The sequence below is a fragment of the Astatotilapia calliptera genome, chromosome 12 (assembly GCF_964374335.1).
Source record: "Astatotilapia calliptera chromosome 12, fAstCal68.1, whole genome shotgun sequence".
NCBI lineage: Eukaryota > Metazoa > Chordata > Actinopteri > Cichliformes > Cichlidae > Astatotilapia > Astatotilapia calliptera.
In genome coordinates, this window is record NC_137433.1 from 39,550,443 (window position 1) to 39,570,675 (window position 20,233).

Sequence of the window (20,233 nt, forward strand, 5' to 3'; positions counted from 1 at the left end):
TGGTTACCATAAAAAGTGAATAGGTCTTCAACAACTACCATCCTTCTATCTTTATCCTGGTTGCAGGAGGGCTGGGAAATAACCCTGAAGTGATAGGTTACAAGGCAGGGTACACCCTGGACAGCTGACCAGTCTATCACATAGAAACAAACAACCATTTACACTTACATTCACAGATAACTTAGAATTACCAGTTAACCCTAACTCCAGTAACTGCATGAGTTTTAACTGCGGGAGGAAACCAGAATACCCAGAGAGAAACCTGCAAACTAGCCAGAATGTGGATTTGAACACAGGACCTTCTTACTGTGAAGCAACAGCACTAACCACCATGCCAACAATCTAGGAAACGTAGGAAAGCTATGATTTCCTGTATTTGATGCAGAATTGTTTTGTTTTTGTAATAATACACAATAAATAGCAATAGCATGCATGTGGTGCGTGTGTAGTTGTCTGCCTCTTATAACTCCAGTGATTTTCCTGCAGTTTGAAATCTTGTGTGATCTTGTGAATTTCATGAGTTCAGCAACTAACCACTCTCACTAGATTGTATCAGGTCGTCTCAACAAGAACAAATTAAGTTGTTGAATTTCGTACAGATTCTTCATGATTTAATTACGTTCATAGAAACATGAAATTATGGTGTTCAAATTACAAGTTAGACTTTTTTAATGTAACAACCACCCAATTTACTTTTTTTGGTATACTAAAGAAAGTAGAGGTGGCTGCTCGACTTGACTGAGATGGATGCCTTCCTGAAACCACGATCTAAAGAGCGCGAGTCTGAAACCCGTGCAGTGTCGCGGGATTTAACATTGATATATTATTGACTTACTTCACTTGAACATGATATGAACAATTTAATCTAGCCTCTCTGCATATCATGTAGTTTCTACACTATGTAGTAACACTTAACTTTAAAGCATGAGGCAATTGTGTTAAATACACGCAAGATGATTACGTAAATCCAAGAGCTGGCCAATCCCTTTTTTTCAGTGCATGACCAGCAGCTTTTTTGCAGCTGTGGCTCCAGCAAACATCAGCTGATACTAGAAATTAATATTAAATAAATTCTAACAACAGCTGATCAAGCTTAAACGTGCTGCTGTTGTTTAGCGCGACATCCGCTGGTTTCCTCTTTCTGGCGCAAAGTGGGCGATAAACAAACAAGAGAGCCGATCAGCTGATCATTGATCAGTTTTCATGATTGAAGTAGAAACAGGAGAGGGAGGGGGAGAGAACGAGAGAAGAAGAGGCAGCTGTGCAGCGTAAACACAGAATAACTCCAGCTTTGTGTCTTTTTCTTTTTTTTTTTTTTTTTTTTTTTTTTTAAATGACATCAGAAACAGCAGTATGCGACATTACGTGATGGCAGAGCTTCAGTTCATCCTTTGTCATTTTTTTTTTTTTTTTTTTTTTTTAAATAAATAGGACAGGGGGAATGAATGAGAGAGAGAGGGGGAGAGAAAGAAAGAAAACCAAAGAGGAGAAGAGACGGTGAGAAGGGGGGGGAAGAGAGAGAAAAAAAAAAAAGAACTCCTGGGTCACCTGTATGGAGAAAAAAACAAACAAACAAACAAACAAAAAAAACAAACAGAGGAGACAGCAAACAACAAAGAGCAACATAATAATAGAGAAAACAAAGCACCATCACAATAAACTAGCTAGTCATAGATATCAATATTTACTAAGTAATAAACGATATTGTGCAGCACGCAAGATAGACAGCGCACAGTGTGCTTTGAGGCAGCAGCCAAGAAAGCTTTAGTCCGCGTCTGTGAATACCCATGTGTGCATACCTGTGTGGATCAGCATGCTTGCATTCCAAAGGTTTCTCCATGTAATGATCTGCTAGGGAGTGTGGGGGGGGCCACAGCCCCGTCCTCCAGGGTGTGAAGCGGGTATGGAGGAGATCAAGACTCCAGACATCCAGAGGCCCCCAGAACACAAGAGACCATGGAAGACCAACAGAGGGGCAGCCGCGCCACTGTCCCAGAAAGAGCTGAGGAGAGTCCCAGATGAGGGCTCGCCCAGCAGCCGCGGAGCAGAAGTCAGGGGGAGTTGCAGTGACGCGCCCGTGAGCTCCGCCGGCCCCCAGCTGCGCCTGAGCTTTGTGTCTTTTTCATTGTAGCTGAATTACGGGACAAACTGTTCCTTTTCACTTCAATAAGAAACGCGTAATATTTCCTCTGAATACCAGACGGGACGGTTGGCAACTCTAATAACTTATGAACAACATAAAGTTCAACATCATTAGCTTCATAGCACCACCCAGCTGTATAGAAACTCCGTCATGCTAGCTAGCACGCAGTACGGAAAAAGTCAGCACAACGAAAATAAACTCCACCTAAACTTGGTTCATATCTGACCCAGAGAGACTGCAGGTCATAACTTCTTACCTGAAGTTCAGTTCACACCCTTTCTCCAGCCCGAGAACGTGTTGCTTTCTCTCCTCCACCTGCTGGCCTCCACCACTTGCTAATGTTACTGAATCTGTGGAAGCTCCGCGATAGCCACCACACGAAGTAACGAGTAACGACCCTATCTAAATCCCAGTAACGACTAACGCGTTCCTGATTTTGGCATAATAACTAGTTACCGTGCTCGTTACCACAATAATAACGTAGTTACTGTAACGCGTTACTTAATAACGCGTTAGTCCCAACACTGCCAGCCCATGACGCGTAACAGACTTTATTCATAAATGCATCAATGACGCCGTACCGCGGGCTGTTGTACAAACTTACCCCAACCAAAAGCCGTGGGTTAACGGAGAGGTCCGTGCAGCGCTCAGAGGACTGCAGGCTTTAAATCCGGAGACCCAGGTGAATACAAAACATCCCGGTATGCACTCAGGAAAGCAATAAAGACGGCCAAGGGACAGTACAAAGGAAAGGTGGAACTCTGCTACGGCTACTCCAACATCAGGAGCATGTGGAGCGGTCTGAAGACCATCACAGACTACAAGGGAAACAGCGGCAGAGTGAGGGAGGCAACGGCTTCTCCACCTGATGATCTCAACACCTTCTATGCACGCTTTGATAAACATCTATCTCAGGAGTTTTTGCTGGAAGAGGACAGCTGCCCTCTTCAGATATCTCAGGCAGTCGTGTGTAAATACTTCAGGAAAGTAAACACTCAGAAAGCTCCTGGACCAGACAACACTCCAGGTCGTGTTTTCAAAGCCCACGAGCTGGCAGATGTCTTCACAGACATTTTTATCCTTTCCCTGCTCCAGTCTACTGTCCCAAATGTTTTAAGAGGACCACCATCATCCCTGTCCCTAAGAAAACTAATGTGAGCTGCCTAAATGACTGTCGCCCAGTAGCACTCACCTCCATTGCCATGAAGTGCTTTGAGCGCATAGTCAAAGCTCACATTACATCTTTAATCCCTGCTTCACTTGATGCGCTCCAGTTTGCCTACAGGCCCAACAGATCTACAGATGATGCAATAGCAGTAGCACTTCACGCTGCCCTCTCTCACCTGGACCAGAAAAACACATATGTGCGGATGCTGTTCATAGACTATAGCTCCGCCTTCAACACCATCATACCACCCAGACTCGTTGTGAAACTCCGTGACCTGAACTTTAGCTCCTCCCTGTGCAGCTGGATCCTGGACTTCCTGACAGACATCACCTCATCCACACTCACACTCAGCACAGGTGCCCCCCAGGGATGTGTGCTCAGCCCCCTGCTTACACCCTGTTCACCCACGACTGTACAGCAACACACAGCTCCAACACCATCATCAAATTTGCAGACAACACCACCATCATCGGCTGCATTTCTGATGGAGATGAGATGGCATACAGGGCAGAGGTGAGAGCCCTGACATCATGGTGCCGCGACAACAACCTGCTGCTTAACGTCAGCAAAACCAAGGAGCTCTGTGTGGATTACAGGAGACTGCAGAGAGGAGGCCACACCCCCATCCACATCGAAGGAGCAGAGGTGGAGAGAGTCAGCTGCTTCAGATTCCTAGGCATCAACATCAGCGAGGATCTGAGCTGGTCACACCATGTTGGTGTGATCACAAAAGCAGCAAGATAGCAGCTCTTCCTCCTGCAGCGCCTGAGAAGATTCAGCATGAACCCCAGAATACTTACAAACTTCTATCGATGCCCCATTGAAAGTATTCTGACTGGCTGCATCACCACCTGGTACAGCAGCTGTAATGCTCTGGACTGCAAAGCTCTGCAGAGGGCGGTGAGATCAGTGCATCACCAGGACTGAACTGGCAGCCATGCAGGATCTCTGCAGACAGCACTGCATGAGGAAGACACAGCGGATCCTCTCTGACCCCGGCCACAGACTTTTCACACTCCTGCTGTCCGGCAGGCGGTTCAGGAGCATCCAGACCCACACTACCAGACACGGACAGTTTTTACCCACAAGCCATCAGACCTTTGAACTGCTGACATCCCATACACACCACTACACACTGTACACTGTCACTTCAACAAATGCTACTTAAATGCTCATTGCAGAACTTTGTACAACCTGAGATACTCTTGCACAAACTTGTAAATATCAACTAAATTCTCTAATATTTAATACTTTTTAATACTTCTTCTTTTTATTGTTATTATTATTATTATTATTATTTTATTACTACCACTGCTATTTTCTGTTATTTTCTTCTCAATATAACTGCACACTCTCTATATGCTCATGTAAAGCTGAGGAGCACGAGCCAAAGAATTTCATTATGGATAAATGTGGCTACACTGTTTATGACAATAAAACTTGAAACTTGGTTATTGTACTCGGCCCTGAAAATCTTAGAAATATGGTATCTAAGCAGATTCTTACTCTGGATGGCATTACCTTGGCCTCCAGTAACGCTGTGAGGAACCTTGGAGTCATGTTTGACCAGGACATGTCCTTCAACGCACATATTAAACAAATATGTAAGACTGCTTTCTTCCATTTGTGCAACATCTCTAAAATTAGAAATATCCTGTCTCAGAGTGACGCTGAAAAACTAGTTCATGCATTTATTACTTCCAGGCTGGACGACTGTGATTCATTATTATCAGGAAGTCCTAAAAACTCCCTGAAAGCCTTCAGCTGATCCAAAATGCTGCAGCAAGAGTCCTGACAGGGACTAGAAAGAGAGAGCAGATTTCTCCTGTTTTGGCTTCCTGTTAAATCCAGAATTCAACATCCTGCTCCTCACATACAAGGTCTTAAATAATCAGGCCCCATCTTATCTTAATGACCTTGTAGTACCATATCAGCCTATTAGAGCACTTCGCTCTCGCTCTGCAGGCCTACTTGTTGTTCCTAGAGTATTTAAAAGTAGAATGGGAGGCAGAGCCTTCAGTTTTCAGGCCCCTCTTCTGTGGAACCAGCTTCCAGTTTGGATTCAGGAGACAGACACTATCTCTACTTTCAAGATTAGGCTTCAAACTTTCCTTTTTGCTAAAGCATATAGTTAGGGCTGGACCAGGTGACCCTGAATCCTCCCTTAGTTATGCTGCAATAGACGTAGGCTGCCGGGGATTCCCATGATGCACTGGGTGTTTCTTCTTCACTCACTATGTGTTAACAAACCTCTCTCCATTGAATCCTATCTGCTTTTAATCTCTGTCTCTCTTCCATAGCATGTCTTCATCCTGTCTTCCTTCTCCCAACCAATCACAGCAGATGGCCCCGCCCCTCCCTGAGCCTGGTTCCACAAATGCAGACAATGATCGCACTTCAGTTTTATTACTGCTGGATCTAAGTGCTGCGTTTGACACTGTGGGTCACTGTATTTTATTGGTGCTTGCTCATAGGGGGTCATTTGATTGTTGGGTTTTTCTCTGTATCTATGAAGTGCCTTGAGGCGACTTTTGTTGTGATTTGGCGCTATATAAATAAAATTGAATTGAATTGAATTGATAGGCTTGAACATTTTATTGGAGTTACAGGAGATGTTTTATTATGGCTGAGATCCTACCTGTCTGGGAGGTCTCAGACTGTTAGTTTTAATAATGATCTTTCCGAGACCTGTGCAGTGGGGCATGGGGTCCCTCAGGACTCTGTACTTGGATCATTGTCTCAAGTCTCCGCAACTATGAAAGTCTCCGTGTGATCAACAACAGACACACATTATGCCCCTATCGTGGTCTAACCCAATCAGAGTGTTAAGAGATATACTCTAAAACACTTCTTCAGTAGAGACTCAGAGAAGAGAAGCACATAGAACTTCTTGCTAGCAAGGGCAGCCTCCAGAACTGAGACTCGCACTGAGGACTGCCCTGGTGTTTATTTATATGCTTCAGTGAGCGTTTGTTCCTTACATTGGAATGTGGAGGTGTACTTGTGTGTGGGTGTGTGTGTGTGCATGTGTGTGTGTGATCCTGCTGATAACATAAAAGGACAGGAGGAACATCCTTGGTCATAAAGAGGGTAGTCTCCCCCACACCCTAGATGGTTCACCCTAAATAACACAGTGAAGCCATACAAAGGGGAGGAATTTTCCCCACATCAAACAGACCTTCCCTAAACCTGCTGGTCTGGAAGTCCAGCAGTTCATCTACACAAAAGGCACTTAGACTAAAACAGACATAGCTACGTTAATCCTACCGTAAAACCGCGGTCAACTTTTGGAGGTCTTCCTGAGTCGAGCCCAACAGGGCGATGTCATCTGCGAAGTCCAAGTCAGTGAGATTACGCGCTTCATGCCAGGGCACACCGATGTCAGCTTGATCAACTGATCGTCGCATGATGAAGTCAATTACCAACAGGAAGAGGAAAGGGGATAGCACGCATCCTTGTCGGACGCCAGTATTGATCTTGAAGAAATCTGTGCAGCTGCCCTCCGTCCGGACGCAGCAACGGGAGTTGGAGTAGAGACAACGAAAGGCATCTACAAACTGCTGAGGGACTCCATAGTGGCGTAGGATAGCCCATAGAGTCGACCGGTGGACGTTGTCAAAAGCCTTCTTGAAGTCAATAAAATTAATAGAAATCTTCCTTTGGTATTCCAATGTTTGTTCAATGATCATGCGGAGGGTGAAGATTTGCTCGACGCATGGCCGGCCACTCCGAAACCCAGCCTGCTCTTCTCGCAATCGTTCGTTCACTGCGTGTCGTAGCCGATTCAGAAGAGCGAGGCAAAACACTTTCCCGGGTACCGACAGCAACGTGATGCCCCGCCAGTTGTTACAGTCACCCAAATCACCTTTTTTTGGAAGTTTGATGATGGTGGCTTTTGTCCAATCATCGGGTACATGTGATGTTGACCAGCAGGCGTTTAGGAGTCTTGTAAGGGCGGCTTCAAGATGCTTCAGCATTTCGGCGAGGATTTCTGAGGAGTCGGATCGCGGTCTTGACTTCAGTGATGCTGATTTGTCCGATATCGACAGGAAGAAGATCCATGGAAGGTGCCAGGTTTTCGGCCTCGAACCGTTGGGGTGGCAGGTTGGGTCAGAGTATCGCGGAAGTGTTCGACCCATCGTTGGTCTTGTTCAGCTGCAGTAAGGAGGACACGTCCATTTTTGTCTTGGATTGGAACACCGCGGCCACCACGAGCCCCAGTTTGATCTCGTACAATGTGATATAAGGTTCGGGTATCGTTCCGATCGGCTGCTTCTTGGGCTTTGATGCCTTTAGCTTCGATCCATTCACGCTTGTCACGCCGGCAGCTGCGTTTGACCTGTCGGGCAAGGTCTTGGTAGGTGGCCATGGCCCTCTCACGCTGGTCTGCAGAAGTATGTGGGTCAAAGGCCACCTGGTCCCGAACTGACTTTGCCAAGCGACGTTGATCTACACTCAACAAAAATATAAACGCAACACCTTTGTTACTGCTCCCATTCCCCATGGGATGGACGTAGAGACCTAAAATTCATTCCAGATACACAATATAACCATCCCTCCCAAACAGTGGTCACAAATCAGTCCAAATGTGTGGTAGTGGGCACATCTGCCACATTGAGATAATCCATCCCACCTCACAGGTGTGCCACATCAGGATGCTGATCTGACATCATGAGTAGTGCACAGGTGTACCTCAGACTGCCCACAACAAAAGGCCACCCTGGAATGTGCAGTTTTGTCTCACAGCAAAATGCCACAGATGCCACAAGCAATGAGGGAGCGTGCAACTGGCATGCTGACAGCAGGAATGTCAACCAGATCTGTCGCCCGTGCATTGAATGTTCATTTCTCAACCATAAGCCGTCTCCACAGGCGTTTCAGAGAATATGGCAGCACATCCAACCGGCCTCACAACCGCAGACCTCGTGTAACCACACCAGCCCAGGACCTCCACATCCAGCAGGTTCACCTCCAAGATCGTCTGAGACCAGCCACCCAGACAGCTGCTGGAACAATTGGTTTGCACAACCAAACAATTTCTGCACAAACTGTCAGAAACCGTCTCAGGGAGGCTCAACTGCATGCCCGTCGTCCTCATCGGGGTCTTGACCTGACTCCAGCTCGTCGCCGTAACAGACTTGTGTGGGCAAATGCTCACATTCGATGGCGTCTGGCACGTTGGAGAGGTGTGCGCTTCACGGATGAATCATGGTTCACATTGTTCAGGGCAGATGGCAGCTGAGAATGTCCCAGTTCTTGCATGGCCAGCATACTCACCGGACATGTCACCCATTGAGCATGTTCGGGATGTGCTTGACCGGCGTATACGACAGCGTGTACCAGTTCCCACGAATATCCAACAACCTCGCACAGCCATTGAAGTGGAGTGGACCAACATTCCACAGGCCACAATTGACAATCTGATAGACTCCATGCGACGATGTGTTGCACTGCATGAGGCAAATGGTGGTCACACCAGATACTGACCGGTTCTGGGTCCCCAGACCCCCAATAGCGCAAAAAACTGCACATTCCAGGGTGGCCTTTTGTTGTGGGCAGTCTGAGGTACACCTGTGCACTACTCATGATGTCAGATCAGCATCCTGATGTGGCACACCTGTGAGGTGGGATGGATTATCTCAATATAGCAGATGTGCCCACTACCACACATTTGGACTGATTTGTGACCACTGTTTGGGAGGGATGGTTATATTGTGTATCTGGAATGAATTTTAGGTCTCTACGTCCATCCCATGGGGAATGGGAGCAGTAACAAAGGTGTTGCGTTTATATTTTTGTTGAGTGTATAAGTTTCCATGAACGGTCGGAGATCCAGCGCTCCTTAAAGCCGCCCCGTCGGCGACCAATCTTCGATTCTGCTGCACCGACCACAGCCTCTTTTAGCTCATCCCAGAGTGTATCTGGATTTTCGTTGTTAATTCCTTCCACAGCAAGGAGCTGGAAGCGGTTTCTCAATTCGAGTTGAAATTCCGCTGCCGTATTTGCGTCTTTTAGGCGTTGAATGCTAAAAGGACTTGGCCGCTGCAGTCGTGGTTGGAGGCGCTTCAGGTGAAGTTTACATTTGGCAATTAGCAGGTAGTGATCAGAGTCAATGTCGGCTCCATGCCACACTCTAACATCGCTAATGGTGGATGCCCAGCGGGATGATATGCAGATGTAGTCGATCTTGCTTGTATATCCGCCACCGGGGGGCTTCTACGTCGCCTTGTGTATCCGCTTGTGGCCGAAGAAGGTGTTCTTGATGGTCGGCCGGTTTGCCGCACAGAACGAGATCAGCCGCCCACCGTTTTCATTTGTCATTGTTGCAATTCCAAACGGGCCGATAGTCGATTCCAGGCCATCCCGGTTACTGCTTATTTGCGCGTTGAAATCTCCGCCCACGATCAGCAAATCATGACGCGGGGAGTTGTCAATGGCATCCTGGAGCATCGCATAGAAACCATCCTTGTCAGTATTATCAGCCTCTTCTGTTGGAGCGTATACTTGAAGAATTGTAACTTTCACATGCCTAGCTTGGAAACGAGCCAAGATTAGGCATGTGAAATGGGCTTCCAGGCCAGCAATGATGTTGTTGCACATCGCGAGAGGATGAAGCCCACGCCGCGTGCATGATCTTGGGCATAGCCAGAGTAGAGCACCATCTTTCCATCACTAACCATCTTCCCGCTTCCTGCCCATCGCATTTCTGAGATGCCCAAGATGTCCATACGGTACGAGTCAAATTCATATAGAAGCTGGGCCAATTTACCTGTTTGGTACAGAGTCTGTACATTCCATATTCCATAACGAGTAGTTTCTTTTGGGTCGAAAATTGGTCGACGCATCGGGCAGTGGATGACCCGAGGGCTTTTCTCCACTGCCGTCATTAAGGGTTGCCGATCATCTTTGCCCTGATTCAGTCGATAATGAGATTCACTTGCTGTTTCCGTAGCAATTGGAGTTTTTACAGGGTGGGGTTGCTAGCCCAACCCTCCTTCTTTCTCATCTGGGCTTGGGACCGGCAATGGCAGAATTAAACCAAATATAATGGAGCAACGGAACAAAAAGTTTTCTAAATCTAATTGTTAAGGAAAATGCTCTAAAACACTTCTTCAGTAAAGACTCAGAGAAGAGAAACACACAGAACTTCTTGCTAGCAAGGGCAGCCTCCAGCACTGAGGCTCGCACTAAGAAACTGCCCCAGTCTTTATTTATACTTCAGTGTGTGTGTGTGTGTGTGTGTGTGTGTGTGTGTGTGTCACTGCTGATCAAAGGGTCATATAACATAAAAGCACAAAAGGTACATCCTTGGTCATAAAGAGGGTAGTCTCCCCACCCTAGATGGTTCACCCTAGATAGCACGGTGAGGAAGTCCAGCAGTTCATCTATATCTAAAGAAGGCACTTAAACTAAAACAGACATAGCTACGTTAAAACAATAAAACAAGATACAAGCTCTTCCCATGCTCCCAGGATGTGGGAGTGCATTCCTGGAGTGCACACCAAGCCTTTTGTAGCCTGCTAGAGATCACACATCCTGTCACTACACAATTGATTATACGCCTCTAAGTATACATGGTTGAATATTTCCTAATACAAATAACTACATGCAGTATTTTACCATATGCAAACTTATATCACTAAAAGATTATACTGACTACTAAGTACAATTTTCCATTGACACTAATTCACTTATATCTGCAGACACTGTGAAGCCATACGGGGTCTCTGGCATTTCACCGTGACATATGCAGCTCATGTAAAGAAGATCCCCTATAAGTGAAATTTAGCAAGTCCCCGAAATAAGCATGCCCTCTAGCTAAATAAAAATGAAATTACTACACCTCATGCAGTATCATTATCAAAATTACTTCAACACAGTAAACCTTGATTTCCTTCAAACTCAATTTACTGTTACACTCAAACTCACGGCTGGCTTGAGTGTCTTAAATAATATGTCAACCCCTCGGACCTCTGCGTCTGGTATTACTCTTTTTCTCACAAATAAGTTTTTCTCAAAATGACCTTCTTCTTCCGGTCCCCCATCTTTAAGAAGGGGGACCGGAGGGTGTGTTCCAACTACAGGGGGATCACACTCCTCAGCCTCCCGGGGAAAGTCTATGCCAGGGTGCTGGAAAGGAGAGTTCGTCCGTTAGTCAAACCTCGGATACAGGAGGAACAATGCGGTTTTCGTCCTGGCCGTGGAACACTGGACCAGCTCTTTATCCTCTCGAGGATACTTGAGGGTGCATGGGAGTTTGCTCAACCAGTCTACATGTGTTTTGTGGACTTGGAGAAGGCATTCGACCGTGTCCCTCGGGGTGTCCTGTGGGAGGTGCTGCGGGAGTATGGGGTGTCTGGCCCATTGCTACGGGCCATTCGATCCCTATACAACCGTTGCAAGAGCTTGGTTCGCATTGCCGGCAATAAGTCGGACTCGTTCCCGGTGGGTGATGGGCTCTGCCAGGTCTGCCCTTTGTCTCCGGTTCTGTTCATAATTTTTATGGACAGGATTTCTAGGCGCAGCCAAGTGGCGGAGGGCTTTCACTTAGGTGGCCTCAGAATCTCATCTCTGCTTTTCACGGATGATGTGGTTCTGTTGGCTTCATCGGGTGAGGGCCTCCAGCTCGCACTGGAACGGTTCGCAGCCGAGTGTGAAGCAGCGGGAATGAGGATCAGCACCTCCAAATCTGAGGCCATGGTTCTCAGCCGGAAAAGGGTGGAGTGCCCACTCTGGGTCGGGATGAGTTCCTGCCCCAAGTGGAGGAGTTCAAGTATCTCGGGGTCTTGTTCGCGAGTGATGGGAGAAGGGAGCCGGAGATCGACAGACGGATTGGGGCTGCAGCTGCAGTAATGCGGTCGCTGCACCGGTCCGTCGTGGTGAAGAGGGAGCTGAGTGTAAAAGCGAAGCTCTCAATTTACCGGTCGATCTACGTCCCTACCCTCACCTATGGCCACGAGCTGTGGGTAGTGACCGAAAAAACGAGATCGCGGATACAAGCGGCAGAAATGAGCTTCCTCCGAAGGGTGGCTGGCCTCTCCCTTAGAGATAGGGTGAGAAGTTCGGCCATCCGGGAGGGCTCAGAGTAGAGCAGCTGCTGCTCCACATCGAAAGGAGCCAGCTGAGGTGGTTCGGGCATCTGACAAGGATGCCCCCTGGGCGCCTCCTGGGTGAGGTGTTCCAGGCATGTCCCACCGGGAGGAGGCCCCGGGGCAGACCCAGGACACGCTGGAGAGATTATATCTCTCGGCTGGCCTGGGAACGCCTTGGTATTCCCCCGGATAAGCTGGAGGAGGTGGCTGGGGAGAGGGAGGTCTGGACCTCTTTGCTTAGGCTGCTGCCCCCGCGACCCGGCCCCGGACAAAGCGGATGAAGATGTATTAACTGTATCTCCACATCCTCCATGGTGGAGCTCAGCGTTCACTCTGATAGAGCCCACTGTGTTCTCTGTGAGTGGGAAAGTTTCCAGCTGACACACCTGCTGTGAGCACCTGTGTGTGGGCAGAAAGTCAAGTTTCTGAGAACAGATTAGTTAAAGCAGAAAGGTGAGTTAGGTTAATGAGTGACAGCCTAATATTTGTTTGATAAGCTTGTCCCAGAGAAGCTTATCAAACAAATATTAGGCTGTCACTCATTAACCTAACCTGGCCAAGGTAAAGGCATACCTTCCGGCTAACGTCTTTGAGCGTGTTATTCACCTTTTCCTTACTTGCAGATTGGACTACTGCAATTCATTGTTTTATGGTCTAGATCAGGCCAACATCCATTATCTTCAGATGGTTCAAAATGCAGCTGCTCGCCTGCTAACTGGTACCAATAAGTAAGATCAAGTAAGTCAATAAGATAGCAACGTTAAATCTCGTGAAACCACGCGGGATTTCATCTCGCGGGCTTTGGATCGTGGTTTAAAAAAGGCATCCATCTCAGTCAAGTTGAGCAGCCAACTCTACGTTTTTGGTATGTCTTGATTTTTTGAATTAATATTTACCATATTTCAGCCAAATGTAGTTAAACGTCTAGAGTGTCGCCATGTAACATGCTAAAAAAGAGCCGTTAGCTTATTTGCTGTTTTATCTGCTGACAAAGAATTGGCGCTTTTTCATTTGAATTTGTCTTTGGCACAAGAGCCGTAATATCACATTAAACCTAATTACGAGGCACTCATAACATAATTTGGTTTTCTGTGTGAATAGATTTGCCAGCTGACTCTTCAGTTACATTGTGTATTTACTGCACCGTGGTGTTAGTGAGATTTTGGACACTGAACAGCTTTAGCTAATATCATCAGCGGTATTATGCTAGCTTACATCCCTACCCCTCCTGCCCTCATCTGCTGTCCTTTTGGGGTTTTTTGCTGCACATTGAGAGACGACCTCTATTCTATGTTTTTCACTCTCTCTTAGAAACTCTGTTAGACCATGAATGGCAGCATGGCAGGCCACTCTTTAGCTATTTACTATGTTGCTTGCACAAACCTTTGATTACATCTTTAATCAACACCGTGTCTTTCGCCCCCGAGCAGAGCAAATCTGGGACCAGGGCCCTGTTTCAGGAAGCCGGTTTAGTGCAAACTCTGAGTAAGTATACCCTGAGTTAACGAAAACTCTGGGTTTTCGGTTTCACAAAGCGAGTTCAGCTGCAGCCTGAGTGAGTCACTATGACGACACACTCCGTGAAGCTAACCTGCCCCCTAGCAGGTTTACTACAACTAACCGTGACTGTCTCCGCCCCTTTGTCGGAAACCTGACTGTAGGAAGTGTCAGACATGGCGTGCCACTTCCTTGAAGAGCCAGTAGATGTTGAAGCCCAAATTCTCTGCAGAGCTCTCCGCCGGGAGAGAGTGATCAGAGCGCGTTTGGACATTTTATCATTTCCTGATGATTTCCTGTGTGAACGTTACCGTTTCTCAGCACAATCTATAAGTTATTTGAATAACATCCTCAGGCCATATATTACGCATGTGACACATCGCGGACATGCTCTCAGTTCTGTACATATTATTTGTATTGCACTTCGGTTTTTTGCAAACGGGAGCTTTCTGTATAATATTGGTGATGCTGAGCACGTTTCCAAGGCTACCGTCTGTCGGGCAGTCAGGAATGTTACAGTTGCACTGAAACGTCTCCTGTACTCGTCTGTGGTGTTCCCCGGTCATAGACCCACAAGATTTATCAAAGAGGGATGCCACAAAATTGCAGGTATCAGGATGAACAAAACTTAATTTATGATGTGGTGATACTTGGACTACTACTTAAATTGCACATTTATTTTCAGGGTTCCCAGGCGTGATTGGCTGTATAGATGGCACTCACATTCCAATCATTGCTCCTTCAGTAAATGAAGGAGACTATGTGAACAGGAAGTCTTTCCACAGCATTAATGTACAGGTACATAGTTCCCTGTAGCATGTCAAACTAACAAATTATTTCATTATAGTAATGGATGCTAATTTGTGTTCTCTGCACTGTGAAGATCATATGTGATGCTGCCAACATTATCACAAATGTGGAAGCCAAGTGGCCAGGCTCTGTCCATGACTCACAAATATTCCGTGAATGTACACTGAGCACAAAATTTGGACATGGTGAGTTGAGAATACTTTAAAATATATAAAGACCAATTGCTTCAGGGACATTTGAACTGAAGTGTACCCTTCTGTCTTAGGAGAGTTCACTGGCTACTTGCTTGGTGATAGGGGGTATCCATGTTTACCCTATTTGCTTACCCCTTACCCTGACCCTGAACCGGGCCCACAGCAGCGATATAATCTGGCTAATTGCAGGACAAGAGCCAGAATTGAAATGACTATCGGAATGCTTAAGGCCCGGTTCCAGTGCCTGCAAAGACTCAGGGTCACCCCAGAAAGGGCATGTGACATTATTGTGGCATGTGTGATTCTTCACAACATTGCCACAATTAGAGGAGAACACTGTCCTTCTGAACCAAACATCAGCAGTGATCCAAACCATGAACATCCTGACCCTCCCACGGACATACAAGATGGAAGAGCAGTCAGAGACACCATATGTCACAATCATTTCCTTTGACCCATCACCTCAACATGTTGAAAGAAGAATAAACAGATTTTTTGTTCAACTGGCTTTATTGGTCGCCTGTATTTCCTGTACACAAAGTATTAAAAGATGTAAACCTCATAAAGTGTCTCTGTTGCTTCCTCCTCTGTAACAGCTGTCAATGTTTCTTCATTATTTTCCTGTAGTAAAGAAATAAACAACATTGCTGTTCTACTGTAAACTCATATAATCTGTGGAGTATTACTCACAACTGCATGTTGGTCTGGCTCAACAGGAGGCTGCACCAGATGCAGTACACCATCACCATCAACTGATAGAATATGAGGTTTATACAGGTCACTTATAACTTACAAGGGACCAAATGGCAATTAACAAACATACCAATCACCTTACACTTCATTGTCATTATGCTCTCAAAGACAACCAAGACTGAGGGAAGGCAAAATCAGTAGGAAAATAACTTCACTACAAAATAATCCATTATGGTAAAGAGTTTATCAAATGAATGTGTCGCACTGCAAAGGTGACTGTGAAGAAAGGATGTATGCACATCATGTATTATTTTGAATTTACCCCCTATGTAGGCACTTGTGTCTTGCGGGGTTATTGACTCAGAGGATGTCCCCGCAGAGATGCCTTCGGCCACAGGGCGCCCACTGTTTTGGCTGAGGGCCAACTGCTCAGCCTCTGTGAGTGGTGGTGGTGGAGGACCCCCACCTGTTTTTCGGGCCTCCGCTTTTTTTCTGTTGGCTATAACGGGTCACATTTGAGCATACAGAGTAAGCAAATATGTACTTGTAATGTGCTCAGATAATTTCAATAAGTGCTTACAGAAAGAAAATTAATGTAGCCTCTAACTGCAATTGATTTACATGGGACAAACAGACCAAGCACTATGGCTCATAATACAATTACACCTTACCTGTTTGGACTATATTTTTATATTTCATTTTTACTTGCTGCCAGGAACGTTTGGGGCCTGTTGGGTTGCACCTGCGCTCACATCACATCACAAAATAAAATGTATAAAATAACAAATAAAATAACATATGATAAAATAACATATGATAAAATAACGTGTTAAATGGGTGGAAATCCCTCGATCAATGTTTAAATTAACACTCATGCATTGACTCTGTCGGCTATGTTTTGCCATGCATGCTTTTGCAGCTGAGGCTGTGTTACTTTTTTCCGCGGAATTTGCATGTTATCGGCATATGCTGCCATCAGAATTTCGGCCTCAAGCGCTGTAAGATACATTGACCGCGCCTTCTTTCCCTCCGTCTCCATGGTGACTCGCTTAATCTGTGCTCCGCTTATCAGGGCTTTATGTATCCTCGTCCGCGCGCTTCACTTGGGGTTAAAGCAACTCCGCGTTGACTGAACTAATTGTTATCAGCCTTTCTGAAACCGAATATTCCGAGTTGGACAGTTCGGGGTTACTCAACCCTGCGTATCGTTTTTCACTCTGAGTTTTCTAAACCGGCTTCCTGAAATAGGGCCCAGGTGTTTGGGTTTAATGGTTCATTTTGCTTCTCTTGCTGTTGATCCTCCATTAATACTTACCTCAAATTGTTTAGTTATAATTGTTGTTTAACTGAATCTTGACGTCAGAGGCCTTAAATAGAATGTTTTGATTTGTTCTTTCCCAACATTTTTCAAAAGAAAGAGTCTAATTTCTTTGCTGTGATTGATTCCAGAGAACACGGAAGAACTGACATTATTTAACTGTTGATTTATGTAGATTCAGTGGAGGAGTAATGTCAGTTTAATTCTTTACCTTCTGTCAATGCAGTGAAATTAGACATGTTGTTTTGAAAGGTTACTGGTGGATGCCAGCAACCATCTTGGAAGAGAACAATACAATCTGTTATAAGGCCTCCATTTGAAAATTGTGTATTTGATACTAGAATATAATAGCAAAATGTAATTTGAAGATAACATGTTGTATTTAAGTGACCAAGTAGTATTGGGTAAAAGTTATTGAATGGTGTTGGGATAAAGTGAGAAAATTGTGAAGGATTAAAATATTCCAAGAGCTCAAATTACTTCATCAAAACATGTTTAAGTCACATTTTATCAACACAAATTGCACAGGTTTATTGAACATGAATAAATTGTGTTAATTTAACTCAATTGTTTAAGTTGCTGCCAAAGCAAAACATCTGTGTGCAACAAATGTCCACCATTGAATTAAGTAAATCCAACAACATATTTTTTTCAGTGTAGAGCAGGAGATATCGGTGTGATAAAGTTCCTAACTGTGCCAAACAAACTGGTACAGATTAAACGTGACACACAGTCTTCCCTCATCTTTGACCATATTATTGAAAGGATGCAAGAGCTCTCTGAGACGACTATGTGGATTTGCACAAACGTTCCACTTTCAGACTGAATGCTGTCATTGATCCGGGGTGAGGGATTAGCAGATCGCTGGTTAAAAGAAGCCACTCAGACCACTAAATGAATGCAGTTTACATCTTTGTTCAGGAAAAAGTACCATCAGGGGTAAAGACAGCAGAAAATCTGCTCAGTGATCAAAGAGGTTGTTAAAGTGACTTGTTAAATGTTGTCATTGTTTCAAACTCTGTGTTCAAAGACATTCCTTTGTCCCCCTCCCCAGCCTCTCGGGGTTCTGGGGGGAGGCTGTAGTGTTTTATCACAAGCACATCCCTTGTGAAGGTTCTGTTTGATGTTGCTTCCTGCTTTTATGATCCTTTTGGTGAGCAGGAGGTCACACACACACATTCTCACATGTATACAGGTGCTTACACATACACACACATAGTGCCTTGTCTTTGTAACCAAGGGGGTTTTACGGTGGGAGGTGCTTTTGCTGTGATGTGTACTGTAATTGTCACGTCAATAAAAAGGTTACGAGGAAGCTGCTCTTTGAAGGATTTGGGCTAGAGACAGATGATGAGCATTATGCTCCACCGCCTGGTTCTGACCAAACCTCTCCCTCGTTAGCGAGTAAAAAAACAGTTGGAGATGTTCTGTTATGTCTTGTGTTCTTCATGAGGAATAAGTCTCTAAACTATCGGGGCTTGTGGAAACACAGACCCAACAGAGGTAATTCCACAGGATTCACATCAGGAGGTGAATGAATCTGCATGTGGTCAGAAATAAACCGTCCTGAGAATAAAGAGAGTCGATGTTCAGACCCAGAGGAAAGATGTGAAACATCTCTGTAGTGAGTGGATCCTGAAACATGCCGGCTAAAACAAACAGATCCCATCAGACGGATGAATCTGGCTGCAGGTTCATCTGTAGCATCATCTGAGAATGAAAACCAGCCACGAGAAGAGCTTTGAGCCATGCTGCAGGTCAGGTGAATCAGCACAGATGGAAACATGAAGCTGCCACTCAGTAACATGATCCATTTATCTGCCTGATTCTTCTCTTACTGACCAACTTCTGCTAATGCACCATCGACATTATTCTGTCTGACTGTATCACGACCTGGTACGGCAGCTATAACGCTCTATGGAGGGTGGTCAGATCAGCACAGCGTATCACCAGGTCAGCCATCCCGGACCTCTACAGGCAGCGCTGCAGGAGGACGGCCCAGAGGATCCTCTCTGGTCCCAGCAACACAGCCTCACACTCCTCATGTGGTACAGGAGCGTCCACACCCACAGCAGCAGATTCAGGGACAGTTTCTACTTACAAGCCATCAGGATACTCACCTGCTGAAATATTGGACAGTTTATATTACACACTGTATATATCACTGACTCTGCACTACAGCGGCTAAAGTATTTTTAAGATAAGATAAGATAAGATAAGATAACTCTTTATTGTCATTGCACAGTCATACATAGTACAGTAGTACAATGAAATTGGAAAAACTGTCCTACGTCGGCACTACATATAACACAACACGACACGATATGACACATCACAACGTAACAAACAACACAACACAGTATATTAACTTAGTATAAAAAAGAAGAATAAGTGTATGTGTATTGCACACTGTTATTATTGCACATTAATTATTATTGCACCTTGTTATGAATATAAATATTATTGTTATCGTTTTAAACATTGTTACCTCCCCCTAAAAAGTCCAGGGAGGTATCCAGTCAGGTCAGCTATTTACATTGATCAGGGCTGTTGCCCTGTTGTAAAAGCTGTCCTTGAGTCTATTTGTTCGGGACCTCAGCAGCCTGAACCTCCTGCCAGACGGCAGCAGCTTAAACACCCGGTGTCCTGGGTGTGTGCAGTCCCGTAGGATGCTGCGTGCCCTCTTGAGACAGCGAGTGCTGTACAGGTCCTTCAGGGAGGGAAGAGGATGTCCAATGATTTTTTTGGGCCATGTTGATGACCCTCTGGAGTGCCTTTCTGTGTGCTGTGGTGCAGCTGGAGAACCACACACCGGTGCAATATGTCAGCACACTTTCAATGGAGCAGCGGTAGAAGACGGTCAGCAGCTCCTTCTTCAGGTCCATTTTTCTGAGGATTCTCAGAAAGTGGAGACGCTGTTGGGCCTTCTTTAAGACCGCAGAGGTGTTAGAGCTCCATTGGAGGTCTGTGTCTATGTGCACACCCAGAAACTTGAAACTGGAGACCCTTTCCACGCACTCCCCGTTGATGCTGACAGGCTGCAGCTCGGACTTCCTCCTTCTGAAGTCAACTACCAGTTCTTTTGTTTTGGTGGTATTGAGGTCCAGGTTGTTGTCTGCACACCAATCTGACAGCCTCTGAACTTCAGCTCTGTATGCAGTCTCATCTCCCCCTGAGATGAGCCCCACCACAGTGGTATCATCTGCAAACTTGATGACTGTGTTGTCTGGGTGGGAACTAACACAGTCATGTGTGTACAGAGTGTACAGTAGGGGACTCAGTACACAGCCTTGTGGAGAGCCGGTGTTGAGGCTGAGG

General features: G+C 45.7%; 1 protein-coding gene and 1 long non-coding RNA gene across 2 annotated transcripts; one reads left to right on the forward strand and one right to left on the reverse strand.

Moving 5' to 3' along the window:
• Positions 1 to 9,098: 9,098 nt before the first annotated feature.
• LOC113035725 (protein CFDP2-like) lies at positions 9,099 to 10,198 on the reverse strand. The gene is given in 2 exon segments (XM_026191369.2): positions 9,099 to 9,868; positions 9,871 to 10,198. Coding segments are annotated over 2 exon segments (1,098 nt in total).
• Positions 10,199 to 14,558: 4,360 nt separating this feature from the next.
• Positions 14,559 to 15,470, forward strand: LOC145432262 (uncharacterized). The gene is made up of 3 exons (XR_013912543.1): positions 14,559 to 14,698; positions 14,784 to 14,895; positions 14,976 to 15,470. It is a non-coding gene; the product is annotated as an uncharacterized LOC145432262 (long non-coding RNA).
• The last annotated feature ends 4,763 nt before the right edge of the window (positions 15,471 to 20,233 follow it).